Genomic DNA, 20165 nt, shown 5'->3' with positions numbered 1-20165 from the left:
TTCAGACTACCTAAGAAGTTTGCTACATTTTGAAACACTGTATCCTATTTCGTTTCTTCTTATGTTGACGTAGAATCTTCCTGATTGGCTCAAAAATACCACCTAGTGATAGGATGTGGGGCAAAGAAATCTCCAATTCTGAGCCCGATAATTTCTTTTCCTCACAACGATGATACTGGCACAAACAGGGAATTTTTTCTTCTGAATATTCTGAGGGAAAATGGACTACTTACATCATAAGCAGACCGCGGAGGCCTTCTATCTCTAGGAAGTGCTGATTTAACCCATTAAAGATTACTTTGATTCTTAGAAAGAAAGAAAAAAATACTTGAGTGGAACCACTACCACCATTAATTTACAAAGAAAACAATAAATGTCGAATGGCAAGTTTTTTCTTACCAACCGGCGTCAATGGGTTAAGGATATTACTTCAAACTGGTCACTCAAATTATCAGCTATTGCTGTTAGCCTTTCATGACCCCAATGTGTCTCGACACAAAAGTATCATGAAATGCTTGCACATATATTTCTGGCAATTTCAGCAGTATTTATCAATTCCTCAACCAAGGAGCTGTCGCTGAAAGGCTTATGTTTCCCGAATATGTAGCTGATTTCATATATGTAGAGGTTCTTGTTTTGCCATTTTTTATATAAATTTTCTCACTTTTTAATAGGAAAAAATTATTACTGTATTTTAACGTGTACAAGGAACCCTCCTGATTTTTCTAGCTTAAAATTTGGAAAAAGAGGATTACATCGTATAATTCTATCTATATATAAGAAACCTTCCCCCCCCCCCCTCCTATTTTTGGCAAAAAAGGATTCCTTATACAAGTTAAAATACGGTAGGTCCTAATTAATTGTTAATTAGAAAAAAAAAAACATTTTTCTGGATGGTATTGAGATGTTGAAGGCCACCACTAGTTGCAAGTTTGACACCCATTTTAGAGAGAGTACCAATTATAGGATTTTTTCACTACAGTATTTTAGTATGTTATATGTTGGAAGTGCTGCCATCTATCTTTGAATGTGAAAGTGACAGGCGTCTGAATTTTTGTGTTTGTAATTATCAGAACTTTACGAATCAGAAAAAAAAGTTAGGCACCAGGATTTTTCACTCTGAGTGAAATGGTACAAAACAAATTTTTTCAAAAAGCTATTTAGACCTTTGTATGTTGGTAGACACATGCAGACCAAATATTCTATAAGTCTGCTGTGAGATTTGATATTTTATCGTAATTTAATAAAAGCCGGAAATAGATTTGCTTTTCAGTCCAGGCCTATTCGTGGTGTTGTGAGAGTCCCTATTATACCACAGTATATAGATATCAAGTTTCGACCGTAATTAAATATTTTTTTTTTAAAACGCTCAATTTTGCTGAATGAAATTTCAAGTACTTTTCTATATAAGTATTGGTTCATTGTGACCAATCACCAGACGCTAAATTCCTCTATTATGCCTGGGGTACACATCTAGAAGAAGGCAATCTTTATTTCCGCTAGAAGCCGACACACACTGAACCCCTCCTGTCTCACTATATTATATATAGTCACTCTTCATTATTATTCTGATTTCTTTATACCAAAATACATTTCCCCCCAACCCCCTTAGCGACCACCAATCTAAAACCAAGAGACTATAGAGGTATCCTGCAAACTTTTTTTTCTGGTTAGTTATCAGGACAACCATTAGCTTTTGCTTTTTCAAGTATAATCAATTTAGAGAACTTTCAATGGTAGCCTAGTGATTCACTTCATTTAAACTGTCAAAAAGTTCTCAAAATTCTTGATTTCTTTTTTCATTACCAATTAACACTCATCCCAATGCAAGACATTTTGTTTCTTATCCCGATTTTACCCCTTTCATTTAAAAAAAAAGCTTTCATTGCAAGCAATAAAAGAAATTCACTTAATTCTCATCAATAAAATAACGAGACAATGGTTTCAAAGAAAACTTTAGATTTATTTTAAAAACAATTAAAAAAAAACAACTCACAATATTTTAAAATTTACATGACCAACTGGATAATGCATTGCGTAATATAATTGGATGGCATTCAGTATGAATTATGGCATCGGTGAACAAAAATAAAGGCTACTGATGGCAATTTCAAATGGCAAACATTAAAACATCTCAGAATATATTAGGAATATTACTGTCATTTAAAACCTATAACAACATAAGGCACATTGTGTTAGTATTTTAAAATTCGCTGCTTTGATAAAATCTATATTAGCGTGTTTAACTCTCTCTTTAACATTCAGATCACCCCAATGTGATGATCATCATCCAATCAACAGAGATTTCATCGAATGTTAATGAGTTGAAAAAAAAATAATAATTTCCCATGGTTATACTGATAGCAAATGCATCATTCGGAAGTTGAGGAACAAAAATGTATCACAAATGATTTTTCACTGTACACAACAAAATATGCGTTTCGAGTGTCACGAACTATGTACAAAACATAAATAACATTAACCATAACCTATCTGGCTGTCGAACAAGATTTATAAATATAACAATATATATATATGCATTTTTGTCATGATTTCAGGAATGATCCGATGATCGAAGTGATAAGTAATTGAATAGTAGGATTTTCGCCTCTATACACCATAGTGCTTCGAGAAGAAAAATAAGGCACAAGTAAATGTGAATAATCAATAGGAATCTATCCCACTTTTTTTAGTAACCATCACGCTCATTGTAAAAAAAATAAGGCACAGATAGCGCTAATTAATGGTGAATGCGAAAGATATAGCAGCACATAATATACAACGAGAGCTACAAGTTAAGTTGGCAAACATGGAACATTATTGCTCATAAACGATTAAGTAGATTTTGTCGAGCTGCTTAATTAAGTAATTGCAGACATGGGCACTGCAAGTTACATCCAAACAGAACTGGTGTATAAGAAAAATCACAATATCCTAAGAAGCATTCGCAACGGCAGGCAAAATGCAAATTTTGCAAAATTTACAAGCATCTTGTGCTGGCGCACGATTAGGAGTTTAGTTCAATATGATGTAACAGTTCGAAAACCAGTTATCCTTTTCACAGGAGTGTCGGTTTTTTTTCACTCAAAAGTTCAGCTTAATATATGCTCTTTATGTATCTCCACAGCTCTGCGCACCACTTCGACAAACTCCTTAATGTCCACAATAGTGTCCGAACCATTTCTGAAGACGTCTCCGTAAATAGATTTGTTGTTTTCAGAGTGAGTGTTGTGCCACTCCAGGTATGGACCACGAGATTTCAGGAGATTACCGAACTCTGCAACGTTAAGTTCAGCCTTGTATGGAACTAACTGGATGGCAACACTCGTCTCAGGAAGGTACAGTGCATTGATCAGTCCAGCGCCGTTCATACCGATCAGAACACTGTATTTCTGTATTGACTGTATCTGTTCCTTGACAGTCATCTTGGAGAAATCCGTCACTTCAACATCGGCAAATGATTCGACACTCTTTTTCAACTGTTCCTCGTTGAGTATACGTCTTCGACCATCTCTGTGAATAAGTCCAATTCTTGGTTTTTCCTTCCTTCCAAAGGCATAGCTCTTAACGCCCAAAGTCTTTTTCACGAACATGGAAAAGGAGTTGAGGACCGTCGGATCGGAATAGTTGATCTTCGGGGTGCCAAAATAAGCCTCCTTGAAGCAAACCGTCTTGTTCATGCCCGTCAGCTTCTGGTCCAAAGGCAAGAAGCGTCTAGATTTTGCCATCATCTGTTTAGAAGAAAGAAGAAATGACATGAGCAAACTAAATACACCATGTTGTCAATTTATACAGAAATATCAATGTCTTAATCTTTTTTCAATGGGGAACTACTACTACTACTAAACCAGATGTACACCTTGTCCATATCCCTTTGTGGAATTTCTAATGAATTGGTACATGCTGGAATGTGCATGTTCGAGTTGTTTCTGTGCAATGTTTGTTATGTGTAGTACTTTTAATGGGGATGAAAAATTCAGTTTGTTACAGTGAGGTTCAACTGAAAAGGTATCAAATCATGAATCAAGAAACATGCTTACCTTGAGCATTTGCATCCAATAAGAGTTATCATCCATGAAAGCATCAGTATCCCAATCAATACCCTGAAAACACAAAGTAAGACACGATAAGTAAATTTGCTAACAAAATTTTGTGATAGTAACAACCATGTAACTTCAATGAAAAGGAGAGAAAATATAACAAGAGAACGAAACTTACTTTTTCTCGTTCAGCTTCCACGCCAGGTAACAGAGTAACATCTTTCTTGTCACTCGAACTTTTCGATGCCTCCTCCTGCTGCTGGAGGGCGACGAACAGTGGGATCAGGGTGTCGTAATGCAGGTGGAAATAATTGCTCCCATGGTAGTAGTAAGTTGTGAAGAAATGTCCACGTTCGAATATCTGATCGCACATCATGTCATTAACTTCCTCGTGAGCAGGCTGGGTATCAAACTTCCAAATGTCCTGAACCCGGAAGCATTTATCCAGATCCTTGAGATCGCCGTTAATCCTCAGGGTCTTACTCCCAGTATTGAAGACCACATTGGTGACTTTGCAGTAACTCTCCGGCCAATGTCCAGGGAAACTTGTGATCTTACTCCTGCAACCCTCGCCGTCGCAGGCCAAATCACAGACAGCGAACCGCAAGAACAAGGAAAGGAAGACAACTACGAGGCACATGTAACATTCCATCTTTGATCAGCGGAAATCGAAGAAATTATCTATTCAAGAATGGATCGAACCTGGAAATATAAGAATGCAAACAAGACATTAGATACAGATGATACACAATTACATAAATTCATACATACATTAAAAAATTTAGCAATAATTGATTAATTATTTCTCAATTTTGATATCAATACTGATTAATTAAACTAACCTGAATGGAATTATAAGTGGAATATAAGAGCACAACAACACAAGCAAAATATCATGTTATGTCAGAGCCGAGACTGAGAGAGAGCAGGTCTGTATCCGACAACGTCCGCAGGTGAACTGACGATACCAAAGCGCGACTCTGGGAATAACATTGGAAATCGCGGCGTGGGAAAAACGGGGAGTTTAAAGACACGGCAGACGGTGTTCCGAATGAGGTTGCCAACCAATAAAAAAAAAATAAACTTTCCCACCGCCAATTCCGGCCGCCAAACAATTTAAGCCGAGGCTGAAACGGAGTGGAGATAGTATCGCATCGCGGCGAGAAAAAAAAAATAAAAACAGGGACACCGCGCGATTGCGCGCCAACATCCAGCGACACTGGCGCTTTTATAGATATGGGAAAAAGAGGTGGCTGCTCTGCTGCGGCTGGCTGACAAGGTGGTGTATTATGAGATTTTTTTTTTTTCTTCTGTCGTCTGCAGCACGCGGCCCTCGAATAATAATAATAAATAATACGCGCAGAGTGTGGGAAACTCAGTCGAACTCTCACACTGAGCGTTTCGGTTCCCACGTCAGTTGAGGGGAGAGAGAGCGAAACAAGAAACACCTGATGTTGACACGGACTTGGGGGGGGGGGGGGGGGGGAGGAGAGAAAGAGATAACCCAGCATTTTAATTTCTTTCACATAAGCATGCATATAGCTGACACTATATATATATATAAAAGCATGTGGCATCGGACGATGAGATAAGGCACTGTGAAGGATGCATCTACATTTTTAATGTTTGTTTACATTTACACAACGTAGGAGTCCCACATGGTCACACCTACGCGGGGCCGTCTCAAGACCATCATGGTACCCCGGGCCAAGTGATTTTTTCCGAGGCCCCTTACCTGGTGAATTCTCGAAAATGTCAACCAGATGTCATTTTGTGAGGCCCCCCCGGACCGTGCCCTGGTGGGGCCCATACGTTAAGAAGGCGCTGCACCTACGTTACAATCAATCACATCTCGATGCAATTGTTTGCGGCAAAAGGTTTCCCATGTAAAGGGTCTCGCGGAATCCCTGTATGGCTGTTTCTCTCGGAACCTAAACAAATTTTAAATATTTCTCCAAATACATGGGGTGCTTCCGCGTAAATTTCGTGTAATTTCTGTGATTCAAGAAAACTCGCTCTGACGAAAACCTTTTTGTTGAAAATCAATCGCTTTTGCGACTCGTGCGGGTACATATAATGACACCGCAATTATTTCCAGATAAAACGTAAAATAACGTGTTCCGTGTTTTTAATTTTGAAAAATTTCTGTACAATTTCAAAATCGGACATTTCTTTTCAAGTCACCCTGTATAAGTATTAACTTGATATATTGATTACAAGTAGAATTTGATTTTAAAAAAAAATCTAGGGCAGGGAATCGATTAAAATTTTTAACTGGTTAATCAAAAGTTTTTGATCGATTAATCGAATTTTAATACGCGAATATTTTTCGTAACTACGTAATATTAAGTGATGTTACATATAAAACTATTTTTCATTCATTTCATACACCTATTCACTAGTTTTTAAACAAATATAAGGATAAATTAAGATGCTGAAAGTTATTTGTCAAATATTGGAGTTTTTTCACTTGGATCTTGTCATTTAAGTCAGTTATTTTAGGTTAATCACTGATTTCGAAACTACTTCCAATCTTCATGCTGTTGCTGGTTTTCCAAGAAACGCTTGGTTGATAGTACTTGTTGGGAAAGGAGCTTCCCAGATACAAAAGCCACAACAGGCAAACCGCCCAACGAAGTGGCTGAAAAAAAAAATGTCTGCAAAAATATGTACGTAATACACGAAAAATGTTGCTTTCACAGTGGAGACAATAAACTTTGTCTTGTCTTCTGAAACAGCCATCAAACTCAACTTGAAACTTAAATTTCTGCATCACCAATTTTCATTAAATAGACATGTATTCCCTGATGCCGAAAAGCTTGATTAATACCTTGATTGAAATATTTTTAAATATGGTCACTCATCTAAAATGTTATGTCTGACTGACTGAAATGGGACTTTGCAGGAGGTTACGGACGTCTCATGAATGCACACCCTTGTTCGCTCCGTACGAGCTGGAATCTCCAACTGGAAATTTGGAATTTTACCTAAGGGAAATTTGAGTTTGATGTGAGGTGAAAAAGTGTATGAGTAAGTGTTGGGTGTGGAAAAAATGTCATGTATACGTAGGAACATATCGAAAATTTGTTTCGTCAAATAAATCAAGCTAAATTGAAAACTTTTTTCTGCAAACTTTAATCGAATTTTAATAGGATTCATCGAGTCAATTAACTCAACTAAAATTTTCAACTGCGATTAACAATTTATCGATTAACCGACCCGATTAATCGGACCAGCCCTAATAAAATTACATTATATGATACATGGTAAGCTCAACTCTGAGTCGACACATTTTTTTTTTAGTTTTGACATATTTTATTTACGTTGCGAAGTATGAAAATAAATTTCTTATTTGGAGGTTTTTGTTTTGGATAATCTCTGGCGTTCATCTCCCGCACACCAGTTCATTCCCGCGGCCTCTGGGGGTCAAGACCCACACATTGGGAACCACTGGACCCGTCGCATGGAGTTGAAACCAGTTTCTTGATTAAAAATTTGATACTAAAAAAAATCAGTGATTTTAACAGTGAGCAAAAGAATGATTTATAAGAAAAAATTTTCAGTGCAATGTCTTTGTTTAATTCTTTCTATATTTAAAATGTCTCCAGTTTTTGACCGACGAGGTCGGAAGAAAAAACTATTGGAATCACTGTTTCTCTGTTTGATCATCCAAATTTAGACAATTTGTTTAAACGCCACTTTTTCCGTCAAAATGCAATAGGTATTTGAAGTGCTATCTTCAAATACCTAAAATTTCGGAATAGGATACGCGAAAGTTTCATTCACGAACCCAACGGAATAATTTTTATACGCTGAAAACCAGGTTCTTCAACGACCTGGGTTCCAGGGACCCGGGAGACGTTATGTGAACATCGCAGAATTTCTCGAAGCGTAGGTCGGGGTTGATATCTAGAGATAAATCAAATTTTACTTAGATTATTAAAGATGAAAGTTGACTCCAATAATTGCATTCCTCAGCTTTTTTTTCTCCTCTTTGTAACAAAGTACAGTACTACTTACGGGCAGTCTAAACAGTATCATTGGCCCCAGCCTGACTGAAATTACTACCCTAGAAATTTAGTAGACCTATAATTAAAAGTTATAAACCATATCTTTGATTAGGGGGGGGGGGCCTCCTATGCCAAGCAAAATCCACTCGAGATGCTCGCAAGAAAGGCCATCTTACTAAAGAGAAGAAAACACTGACACCAGGTGTAAAACAATTGCCAACGCACCCGTATCCAACATACAGTGAAAATCGCTCCAAGAGAACCACCCTCGCCTTCAAAAAAACTAGAGACGTGGCTACTTGATAGAGGTATTCCACCATAATTGCGATTCTTTTCCTCGGCGAACTTCCTAGTTGCCTCAACTGACGTACCTTTCGGGGGAAAAAACCACCAAGTTCACTACAATACTACTACAGTATCAGCAATACACAACTTCTCTTTTCCCATGCAAACTTACCCCCCCCCCCTCCGACACACTAGTACCCATTATTACACGGTGCACGCACAGCTGGTGGAGCGCGTGCGACACGTGCAAAACGTTCGCGTTCCCACGGAAAAACCGTTCTCTTCATTGAATACTAGTCAGTAAATATGGTAGTAGGTAGTCGCTCCGAGTGATAAAAGGCAACGTTTCAAAAGGAATAAATAACAGATCAGAAAAAAAAAAACCACAAGGAGGGCCAAACAGGCACCACGCGTTCGGAGCCCTGCCTAAACAACGTGAGAACTTTAAATCCCAACAAATGGTGCGATTTGGACTGTTGTATAGGTAGAAGAGGGGCGACGAGCCTCTCGGTCACCGCACTTGAGCGAACAGACGCGCGCAAAAAAAAAAACCCTTATCAAACACACACACATATATATATATATAGATTATATATATATAAAAGCCTTCCATACATATATGGTGGGAAAATCAAGGAATATATTGTGGGAATCGGTAGTAAAGAGCTATTATAGTCATTGATAATAACGAAAAAAAGAGGGGGGTTTTTTGGGAAAAGCGGAATTTTCCCAAGCTCCAGTTATCAATGTCGGAGGGAGACCTTTTCGTAAAAAGGAATCGTGAGAGAATATTCGGTTTCACAATTTAACCCCCCCCCCCCCAAATATTTAAATCGTTTGCCTTTTGAAAGGCACGTGGGTTGTTGTCCGAAGCCAATTAAAGACTCTACAGTACGTACTAGAAGGGTTGTGGTTGGTTGGTTGATCTCTGTACGAAAGCTCTCTATCATAAACTTAGGTTCTCTTTCCCATGGAGAAAAGCTGTGGGAAACGAAAAAATAACTACAATGGTTTGATAAGGAATAAATCGCTAGAGCGTGCACGATGACTTGCAATCCAGGAAACGTGGTGGTTAACATTCCATAGTGATTACCCGCTAGTGGGCTGCATGCATACGGGTGCCTGTATATAGGCTCTGTTGAACAAGCTTCTATCTGATTGTTAACTCCTCTGGGAAATAACAATCGTCGCAGGCGTGAAAATTATAAGTATTTTCATCGTGAATTCTTCTCTATAGTGGAGGGGGGGGGGGGCGTAGCTGTTAGATTTAATGACAGATGTAGTTACCTCTATAGAATACGCAAGTTTTGACCCATGCTATAAAATATGGGGGAGGTAAACTGTTATATCTTGAGCATAGTAAACACCTCCAAAGCAGAATATGCCAAAATCTGTGACGTACGTCGTAGAACAATCGGTGCTACGGCAGAACAATCTGGAAAAATGTAGTAAACACTATTATAGGAATTTTTACTGCAAAAAATTTCCAGTCAGCCGATGGTTCGTTGCAGAACAATGAATGCAAAACATTCTGCTTTTTTGGAAGGTAAACACTTAAAATAATTTTATTAGAAACACTTTTTGGAGTACAGGCAATTATAAATACGTAATCTTAAAGCTGAAAGTTGTTTCAGCTATTTCTTTTTGTGGCCTTGACAAAGATTTTGCAAGTAGGTACATTTCAATTCCAAAATTGTGTCCCTGATTTGGTTGTGTTTCTTTTCACCATTTCAAGTTTAGGACACTATATTCAGTAATTATAATCTATGCAGTCACATGATAAATCATAGCAAGAGGAACCGAATGAAGAAAACATTGGGGGGGGGGCCTGACAAATCACAATTCTTCCCGTATATAAGGGACTCAAGCCCCATGCACATTAAGCGGAATGGTGCTTCATTGTATGTTTATGAATTATTAGGGGGACAGAGTTCCCTCTTAGGGGACTCAATTTATTAGGGGCCTCAAACAGTATCAGGCCCCCAGGTTCCAGTGCCTATGAATCATACCAAGCCCTTTGCATAAAGTTACTCATATTTTTCACAAATGGTGGAGCATCTAATATCTTGAAACAACAAAAAGATCCTGTATCTTGGAATAGTATAAAGCTTGAAATTGTCCTAGTGTTTACCTTTGAACTTTTGCAAATTTTTACCTCTTCTTATTTCACTTTTCCCCTTTTTAATGAATTTTATATATAGTAAACCACCACCCCCCCCCCTTTTACGGCCAAATAACAATTTCCCCTTATATAATAAAAGTATACATTTCAAACCCACGATTAACAGTCACCCCTCTTTTATGGACGATTTTTTTTGTCCCATTGTCCGTAAGAGATTTTACTGTATTTTGAGAGAGAGAATTCTAGTTTTCTCCTACAAAAACTATTAGCTATACCTACAAAAATTTCTTCTCTTCTCATATTTTTGGTTATCTCATGGTCATTGTTGAGGAAAATAAAATATAGCAGTTCTGAATTCGAAATCAATTTTTTTTAGGTAGAGAGGAGAGAAAATACTTTATTACCTGTAAAAGACGCCATAAATTTTGTATCTCTAAATGTGTGCAATTACTTAGCATCAAAAGAACTGACAGAACTTATTAAGGGAAAAAACATTCCATTTGTCTTCCTATCCATATGCGTAAAGTTACTAGAAATATTGGGGATAAGAATTATTGGGGGGAGGGGACTCAAACATATTTCCATAGGTTACTATGGAGATAGTGGCAAATGTTGGGGGAATGGGCTGGATACAAGTTTATGCCTATGCTTTCTGCAAGTATAATGTGGAATAATTATGTGTTTAATTTATATAAATATGTTCTTACCTGCTTTATCGTTATTTCTATGTGTATATATATCAATCATATTTGTGCCATTATTTATATATCTTTCATTTCAATTATGATTTATATTATAAATACACACCTTATTGTTTTTTTTTGTTTTTTTTTTTGTAATTCTACCATTTCAAGGTACCACACTACATGTTTCATGGTACCAGACCCATGTTGTACCATGGAAAACACACATTTAAACCCTCTCTAAAAATCTGCATCTTATATTTATTATAATTTAACAGAAAAACCAATTTTATTTCATAGGATGTTTCATACAATATTAAGATACTAAAAAACAAATTTAGTGGAATTTTATGGTAAAAACTGACAAGGGGGAAAAAATGTTTGAAAAATTATGTTCTAGGGTACAGTATATATATACTGTACCCTAGAACATAAAGTCTCTCATACTTTTTCACAGCTCTTATCGCATGTTAACAGATCAGATTTACTGCTAAGCCAAATTTTCTATTTCTCAGAGTTCGTTTCAATTTAGTTTCAATGTATTCTGTGTCAACAAATCCTACCCACAGTATAAACCTAAATTAAGTGGTCATGTTTTATCGTTATTATTGATTTAGGATTCATATTATAGATATACATAAATGTGCATCAAAATTTTAACAAACTAAGTAGACATTGAATACTGTGAAAAAAATAACCGATAAACAATCAAACCTATGCTGTTGTCATTCTTGCCCTCATTGCATGGAATAATGGCCACACCAATATTGATAAGCAGGGCTGGACAAATCCTGGATGTCAGGTCGCCACGATGACTAACAAATTTGAATTTTTACATCTAAAATTTTTTGTGTACGTTTACTAGCTCGGCTAAAAGAAAATGTTTGGCTACAAAAATATTTGGTTGGTGCCTAGGGTTTTAAATTTTTTTTTCTTTGTTAGTCAAGCCCTGGTGATAAGTGCGGGTTTAGCTTGGGAAAGTATCAACATTTAATTTCAAAAATTCTTCATACATAATTTGATAAAAGACCAGCATGCTCCCAGCAACCAGCATTAGCAACAGACACATTTAATGCAGTAAGATTTGATGTTTGTGCCACCATAATTTTCACCACACCTTAGAGAAGGGCTTGGACGAATCCCAGCTATTACAGTCGATGTTGATTATAATGACCCCCCCCCCCCTTCCATAGGAAATAGACACTATACTAGAACATAGAATGAATAGGAAAAAATTTGACTTATTGTACTGGTAGTTAAAATCAAACAGTGCCAATAACCCATGGTCATTATAACGAGTTCGGACTATATAATCTTCTACAGAAATAAACATAAACATCAAATTATGGCAGGCTGTTCAGGGCCTATGACCGGGCTGTACAATTAAAAAAAAATTCTAGACAACAAAATAATTTTTTAAATTCCAAAAAAATATTCACCTGAAGAAAAAGTTTCGAACATGTAAAACATTTTGCTTCGAGGGTAAAGGGTTGGACAACCTTTGATGTAGACCAGTGACTCGCAGAACCTTTTTTTCACTATATGATTTCTATGGTGGAGCCCTGTTTGACTCGAGGAGCCCTTTTTTGTATATAATTTTTATGGCAGATCCCTGTACACCTCTTTGTTTTATTTATCTATCAAATTTACTGATTTATTTTATTTTCCTCAAGTCGCCATGGAGCCCCTGGGAATTGAACACGATGCCCTGAGGGCTCCGCGGAGCACGGGTTGAGAACAGCTGATATAGGCTATTCCTGAAAAATATTGCTCACGAAAAAAAATTGAACAGATTCAAGAATTCACACAAAACCTTCTCAATTTATTCATCTGATGGACTCATACAGACTCATGCATCGAATACGCAATCAATAAATAAATAAAACAAAATATAGGTTTATGAAGAAAACTTCAGAGAAGCTTCACAGAAAACGCTTAATTTATCGTTTGTAAATTACAACAACTTGGAAACATTTCCCGAAGCAATCGACAACCCCTGCGATCTTAAGACAAAGCGTCTCAGTTCCTCCAATCCAGCATCAATACAAACTGGTTTCGAGACACTAATCTTCACGACAGCATGACTGTTCTTAACGATACACCGGGGTCTTTTTTTTATGACCTCCCCGCTCCTCCCATCAATCAGAGATATCAACTCCTCAATAACCGCGGGCTCTTGGATGTTTGAGCAATGTAAAATTACTGAATAACCAGCAGTCAGCGGCAATGAAACGCCATCGAATACCACTATTTCTGCCAGGAAAGCAGAGCAAGGTTTCAGCGGGCTTTTGCTGTGGCAGATAACATCTCCTTTACAAATTGAACTGGTATCAATGCCGCTTAGAATCACGTCGACATAATCACCTGCTTCTCCATTTTTTAAAATTTGGTCTTGAAACAAGATGCTTTTGACTGAACATTCTTTCTGCGAAGGCATCACCATGACTTTGTCTTTCACTGCAACATGACCAGAAATTATCTTACCAGAAACTTTCACAGTTTTGTTCGTATGGATTAGAAAATCAGAAACCGACAACCGGAAAACTTCCCACATGCACCTTTCAGGTACATTCAACTTATCCAACACATCAATGAGTGTTGAGCCTTCCCACCAAGATGAATGTGGCGAGTGCTTCATAACATTCTCTCCAGTGATGGCAGAGCAAGGTACACACTGAGTGTTTTTCAAACCTAATGCTTGAGCACAAAGAAGAACTCGAGTCCTTAAATTCAAGAATTTATCTTCGTTCCAATTCACACAATCCATCTTATTTATGGCCACTACAAGTTGCTGAATACCAAAAGAATAAGCAAGAGTAATGCATTCAACAGTCTGTCCAGAACGCTGTTCATCATCTTCGAACTCCTTTGACATCACATCAAGCACCAGAAGAGCAGCATCTGCAACTGCAGTACCACTGATCATGTTCCCGACAAAATCTCTATGACCGGGGCTGTCTATAATAACAATAGCTTTACTTTTGGTGTCAAATTTATGATATGCAACATCCATGGTGATCCCCCTCTGTCTCTCTTCATCTGTTTCATCCATGACCCAGGCATATTCAAACGGTTTCCCTTTACGTCTAGCATCCTTGTTCAGCTTGTTGAAATCAGAACGAGGCACACGACCAAGGTTAACCAACAAGTTTCCAATCAAGGTGCTCTTGCCAGCATCGATGTGGCCTATCACAACAAGATTGAGTACAGATTTTCTGGTGGAGAGTGGTTCAAATATTTTTTCTGATAATTTGGGTTCACCAATGTCATCTTTCGATGAGAAATCAGGCAATTTGGTCTCAGATTCAGCTTCCCCTGCTTGTAATAAACTTGCACTCGACAAGGAGGTGTTTGATTGAGAGGAGTTTTTCGAAACATTTTCCTGACTTATGAATGATCCCTGATTACCACTGGCACATGGAGCTCCATCATGCTCGATACTAGTCACATCATTTTCTTGTCTTTCTTGTATATAAATTGTATCATCACACGATGAAATGCTATTACCTTGCGTGGTGTTGTCCGATATGGAGAGTGAAATGAAATCTGTAAGGGTACGACTATTCGGGCGAATCACTTTCTCTTCGTCTCTATCTTCATCCGACGACATCCAGCTTGTGTCCTCTGTGCGAGGGAAAGCATCTTCGTATTCTTCATCCAAATCCAAAGTCCTTACATGTCGATGCCGGGACATTTTCAGCTGTGGCGGCACTGTCGAAAAATTTCAGATCACTCATTTTCGACGAAAGAAAAAATAAAATAATGTTGACATTAAAAGAAGAAAAGTCACGAGAAAAAAAACTGAACATGAACTATGTTCCCAGAACTATCTTATTATTATCAATAACTGTATTGAAGTCTTTCTTTACCCAATCAACTATGATTTAAATGCCCCATGTGTAAACACTGCACTCGGATTTTACCCAACCAATCAGTGGCGTAGCCAGGTTTTTTGTCGGGGGGGAGGAACAAAATGGGTAAAGGCATTTTTTCTGATACTGATTCAGGCGCAAAAATTTAGAAAATAAGCCTACTTCAAATTTTTCAATAAAAAAATAAATTTAATTCATTTTCTATTTTCACCTGATCATTAGAAATTAATTACTTTTTCATTGATTTGATTAATTTCAATGTTTTGATCATTTAATTTAATATTGATACTTATTATTTATAATATTATAAAAATCCAAATAATATTTTATACAGGGCTCTCAATCAAAAAATTTGGACGGTACCCCTTTTAGAAAAAAATCATAGCTAATAAATATATTAAAAAATCCCTAAAAAAAAGGAAAAACAATTTTGAAATTTTTTTTCATTACACTGTTTCAGTATTCTGTAAGATTGACTCGAGCCAAAGCAAAATGACAAAAATGGTTAGGCGACAAACAATTTTTGGCCAAAATAAGGTCTATTAGCAACCACACACAATAAATTCTTTTCTGTCTTTCATCACAATACATATTACTTTTTTTTTTTGGAGTCTTTCACAGTCCAGTGTGTCAAGTCTCTTCGACAATGCACAGCGAATTATGAAGACATGTAAGTTTTTTAATAATGACGCTCTTTTAAGACCACTTCCAAAAGCACAGTACAAATTACAAGGTTTGATATAAATAAGTCAAGGTGGACCAGATGGTTTTACTGCATTGTCCATCCCCCCCCCCCCCGCCCCCTTTTTTTAAAAGGATTTGTTTAAATTTCAGTGCTCAATGACAGTGTAACCGTTTTTGACAAATGAAGCACTTTCATTTCCAGCTCTTTGCTGTGAGCATTGCAAATATTGTTTATGGCTCTGCATGCCCTAAAAATACAGAAGAAAATTGAATGTTATTGGCTATCATCAGAGTCACAAAACCTAGAATAGGCCTGTGTACCCAACTGCTTTGTTATGCAAACTGTTGTGTTACCTATGCACAAAATGTGCACCATAATTTTAAACGATGAATGCTAGTTACTGTGTCCAAGACCATGAAATAGAGTGGTAAATACAAAATACAATTTTTTTTTTTTTCAACCACGCACAGAGGTTTTTAATTGCTACTCTACTCGTTGAACCCTCAAACCAAGCAAATGAAAAATTAATAAACCAGAAAATGGTCCACATACACCCCCGCCCCACATAACTTCAAAAACAATTTCTGCTTTGGCAGAATCATTAATTGCAATCTACTACATATGGATTATTTGACATAATATTGATGATTCCCAACTCAACTAAAATCAATTATACAAATTTTGTTGATAGGTTTTTGTAGGAAAAGTAAGACAAAATCGAGAAAGTAAGACATTTTTTTTAACCAAAATGTAGAAAAAGCCCTAATTTTAGTGTACATAAGCAGTGTAGCAACCCAACAAAGTGACTCAAAAAAAAAGAATACAATTAAATTAAAAAAAATAATGATAAAAGGTAAAAATATATAATCTGAAGAATATGAATGTATAGAGCAAAAAAAAAAATGTTTCCATTCAATTGTATTACGAATTAGGTGGGTAGTGAAGTAGGTATTGTATTACCTAAATCAATATTTTTCTATTTATTTACTTATTTTGGAGAGATCAAAAGTCACTCCAAGAGAATGGGTGCCAACGTAGATAAAATTTTGATTTACAGAAGGAGGGGGGAGGGGACATTGCGCCCTCTGCTACGCCACTCGTGACATTACGTACTTTCCTAACTGGAACGTTAATTCTGTTGAAGAGAATATCATGTGCCGTGCATAAAGTTGAATATCTTCATGTAGCTTCTAATATAGCTAGCACGAAAGGGCGTGTGAACGTCGTGTCATATGCGTTGATTGGGTTGACAGCTACTTTTTTCTTTAAACAAAAATCTAGTTTCTTTTCACAAATATAATCAGACCTTGTTGCAACAAATTTCAACAGAATGATAAAATTGGTCGTCAACGTCACAGAACAATCAGTGCTACTGCAGAATAATCTGATAGAATGTTTTAAGAAAATTTTAGAAAATGCTATTATGTGGATTTTTACTACTACTACAACTTACCCGTACATGCACACAGTACACCTCTACAGAATTTCTAACGAATTAATACATGCTCCAATTGTGTGTTCTGAATACACGTGTGAACACATTCATATTGTCAGAATTCTGTTTATTCCGTGCTCTTGTTGGTGCTGCCATCTGGCCTCTATATTTTAAAGAGAAGATGGTAAATACTTGATGTTATGTTTGCATCGAGTAATGGATGACCAGCTCGCATTGAGGAATTTTTACTGCAAGACATTTCCAATCAGTCAAGATTGCATTACAGAACAATGCAAAACATTATGCTGTAGGACTATATTGAAATTATTCTAAGCCGGGTTAAACCACTTTGGCTCTTTTTTGATAAAAAAATTATGTCTTTTGAGTTGAGATAGTTCTCGAGAAAAAAATATGAACTCCTACTGGATTTTTAAAAGTAACATCAATTTTAACCACTACATTTCACTTACTGTATTCCCATGCATTAGAAATTCTATAGAGGAATATGTATGGTTAAGTAGTAGTAATAATTCTGCTGTGCGGGGGGCTAGAAACTTATGTATGTTACTGCCGAAGCCAGAAATTGGCAAATTGATGATGGGGCCAACCACTTCGTGAAATGACCAATTTTATTAAATAGGCGTATTGACCCAGCCAATATCCAAATTATTCGGACATTCGCCAGCAAGTTTGAAAAGTGCCCAGTAATCCCTGACCAAAGTTTGATAACAAAAGACATGATTTGTGATCACTGTCAAGGCGTATTTTTTGTGATAATTATGCCCACATTAATTATGGCAACCCATCAGACCGTAGTCACTCACGATGCGGTAATCATTTTCTCTCTCCAAAATTTGGCAGAAAAAAAACTTCTATATAACTACTTTTATAGTTTTTTCTCTTGAATTTCACTTTTTTCACACTTCGTCACATGGAGCTAATCCAATACAGCCGTCTATATACACATAGACATGTATCACACATTGGCAATTAAAAAAAAATGGATTTGGCTCCTACCAGGCCATCTTACATCAACACATCCAGTTATGGCCAGGTGTCTTCAGCCAAAGTTTGATGTGCCATATCATTTCTACAATTCAGACTTTGGACAATTCGCAAAGCATTGGGCCCTGTTGCGAATTGGCCACACTTCGGGCTTTGGCAGTAACATATATATAAATAAAGTGTATTTTACAGGGAATTCCTGTCACTTTTACCAGCCCAACTTTTATGTAAAAAATGTCCCGTATTTTTTTTTTACTTTCATCATCGCTTACTTGAATTTTTTAAATCAAGATTTTGAAATTATTCTCATGGCTTATAAATTTTCCTTTGACAACATTTTCAGTTGTAATTGGCAACTTCACTTTGACAAAGTTTTTTGGCTGTATATAGCAACTTTACTTGAATGTGACAATTTTTTTTTTTGGTGCTACAATTGGCAACTACGCTTGTCTTGGGAAATCATTTTGGCTGTAATTGGTAACTTTGACAATTTTTTTTTTTTTTTTGGCTGTTACTTTACTTGCATCAAGGCTAGACAAATCTATTACCCAGGACATGTAATAATTACACTCGGGCACATATTCTTTTGCAACGAACATGTGAAAAATCCAAAAAAACATAAGGGGAAAATTTTTCTTTAGAGTTTACGGGGAATTTTGAGGATTTTATGCATTATTTTTTTTTTGCAGTGACAATTCTTTGCTGTAATTGGCATCTTTACTTTAACGTTTTTGGACAATAATCATCAATCTTACATGCCCAGACATTTGTTTTCGGCTGTAATTGGCAACTATACTTTCCTCAGACAATTTCTTTCGGCTATAATTATCAACTTTAATTCCATTTGACAATTTTTATTTTGAGGTATTCCACAATTTTCCACATGGATCCCACTCCCCAGTATTTCCATGAAGGAAATACAGTAAACCTACATTTTTATCTTATTGTGTTTATACTTTTCTACCGGAACACCTTTCGCGGGCCACATCTGGCCCGCTGTATGCGCCCTTCCCCACCCCCCCCCCCCCCGCTTTTTAAAGTCCATTCTTTGAAATTCTCTCCATAAACATCAATCACCAAGTGTCACTAAAATATAAATTGTTTTAGCTCCAAACAATTTAATAACACTAGTATTTGGACAATGGCAATGTACAATATCTTTACCAAATAATTTGAATGACACTTCTCACAAATTTTGAGGTTCCAAAATTGTAATATGATATGCAGCGACTTGTGATATAAACAACGAAACACAATGGAGGACATTGGATAGAGATGACCTACCTTTTCCCGGAGTAATCAAAGAGTGGCCATTCTTTTAACATCCATTTGCCAAAGAATGGATGTTTCCTAAAACATTTCGATGAGCCATGTTTCGTTTCATGTTCGACTCATGTCAGTTTTCATGTTCAATAAAAATTTACAACAAAAAAAACCAGGAAGATTCCAATACATACAAACACAACCACCCACCATGTACACGCAAGATGGTTTAAAAACAGGTTGCGATGAAGAGTGACAACAGCGCCGTCTGTGTGAAAGAATCTGAACATTCGAATGTGTAAGTTATCCTATCGCTTCTATTCCTACAGATGGCGCAGGGAAAATAAGAGGCTCTCTTTTCGCAGAATGTTTCCCACATTCTCGAATGCATTTCGACAAATAAGCTCTGACCATATTCTTTCGGAACAAAATACGGGACAATGCCAAAAATGATGCTGAAAGTAATCAAAAACTGCCAACTGTTGTTAAAAACGCTTTATGAATATATATAATAATGGTGTGCACACGGTGATTCAGAAAGGATGGGAAAATTTTTTTTAAGAGGTGATAGTACGCACCAATACAAACAATTCTCAGCAAAGAATGCATGGTCTAATATGAAACACAAACGCGCTGGCGCGTTTTGAAACGGCCGCAACGCAAACGTTAGGCCGGGTTTTCCTAGGAGCAGGTTTTTTGTGCCGCGTGCAACGTAAATCGCCCAGCGCGACACGCCGTCCACTCACCAATAAGAAAAAGAGCATG

At 36.9% G+C, this 20165-nt stretch overlaps 1 protein-coding gene across 3 annotated transcripts; it reads right to left on the bottom strand.

The window, feature by feature from the left end:
- Window positions 1-1942: 1942 nt before the first annotated feature.
- Window positions 1943-19636, bottom strand: LOC149071624 (HBS1-like protein). 3 transcript variants are annotated; one of them, XM_089247726.1, is made up of 4 exons: window positions 19422-19631; window positions 4219-4742; window positions 4041-4103; window positions 1943-3731 (listed from the first exon to the last, which is right to left on the bottom strand). In XM_089247726.1, exons 2-4 carry the CDS (start codon window positions 4690-4692, stop codon window positions 3093-3095), a joined length of 1176 nt encoding a protein of 391 aa, XP_089103852.1. In that variant the 5' UTR covers window positions 4693-4742; window positions 19422-19631; the 3' UTR covers window positions 1943-3092. The 3 variants fall into 3 exon arrangements, with proteins under 3 accessions (XP_089103852.1, XP_089103851.1, XP_089103850.1); XM_089247725.1 differs by lacking the exon at window positions 19422-19631 and adding an exon at window positions 4883-5244; XM_089247724.1 differs by lacking the exons at window positions 1943-3731; window positions 4041-4103; window positions 4219-4742 and adding an exon at window positions 12942-14851 and having other exon boundaries at window positions 19422-19636.
- Window positions 19637-20165: the final 529 nt, after the last annotated feature.

This window comes from Pholcus phalangioides, unplaced genomic scaffold (assembly GCF_987345545.1).
Source record: "Pholcus phalangioides strain wild (caught in Gottingen) unplaced genomic scaffold, Ppha-v1.0 ptg000018l_1, whole genome shotgun sequence".
In the NCBI taxonomy this organism is placed as follows: Eukaryota; Metazoa; Arthropoda; class Arachnida; order Araneae; family Pholcidae; genus Pholcus; species Pholcus phalangioides.
Note: the sequence above shows the minus strand (reverse complement) of the source record. Positions and strands in the feature narration are given on the sequence as shown.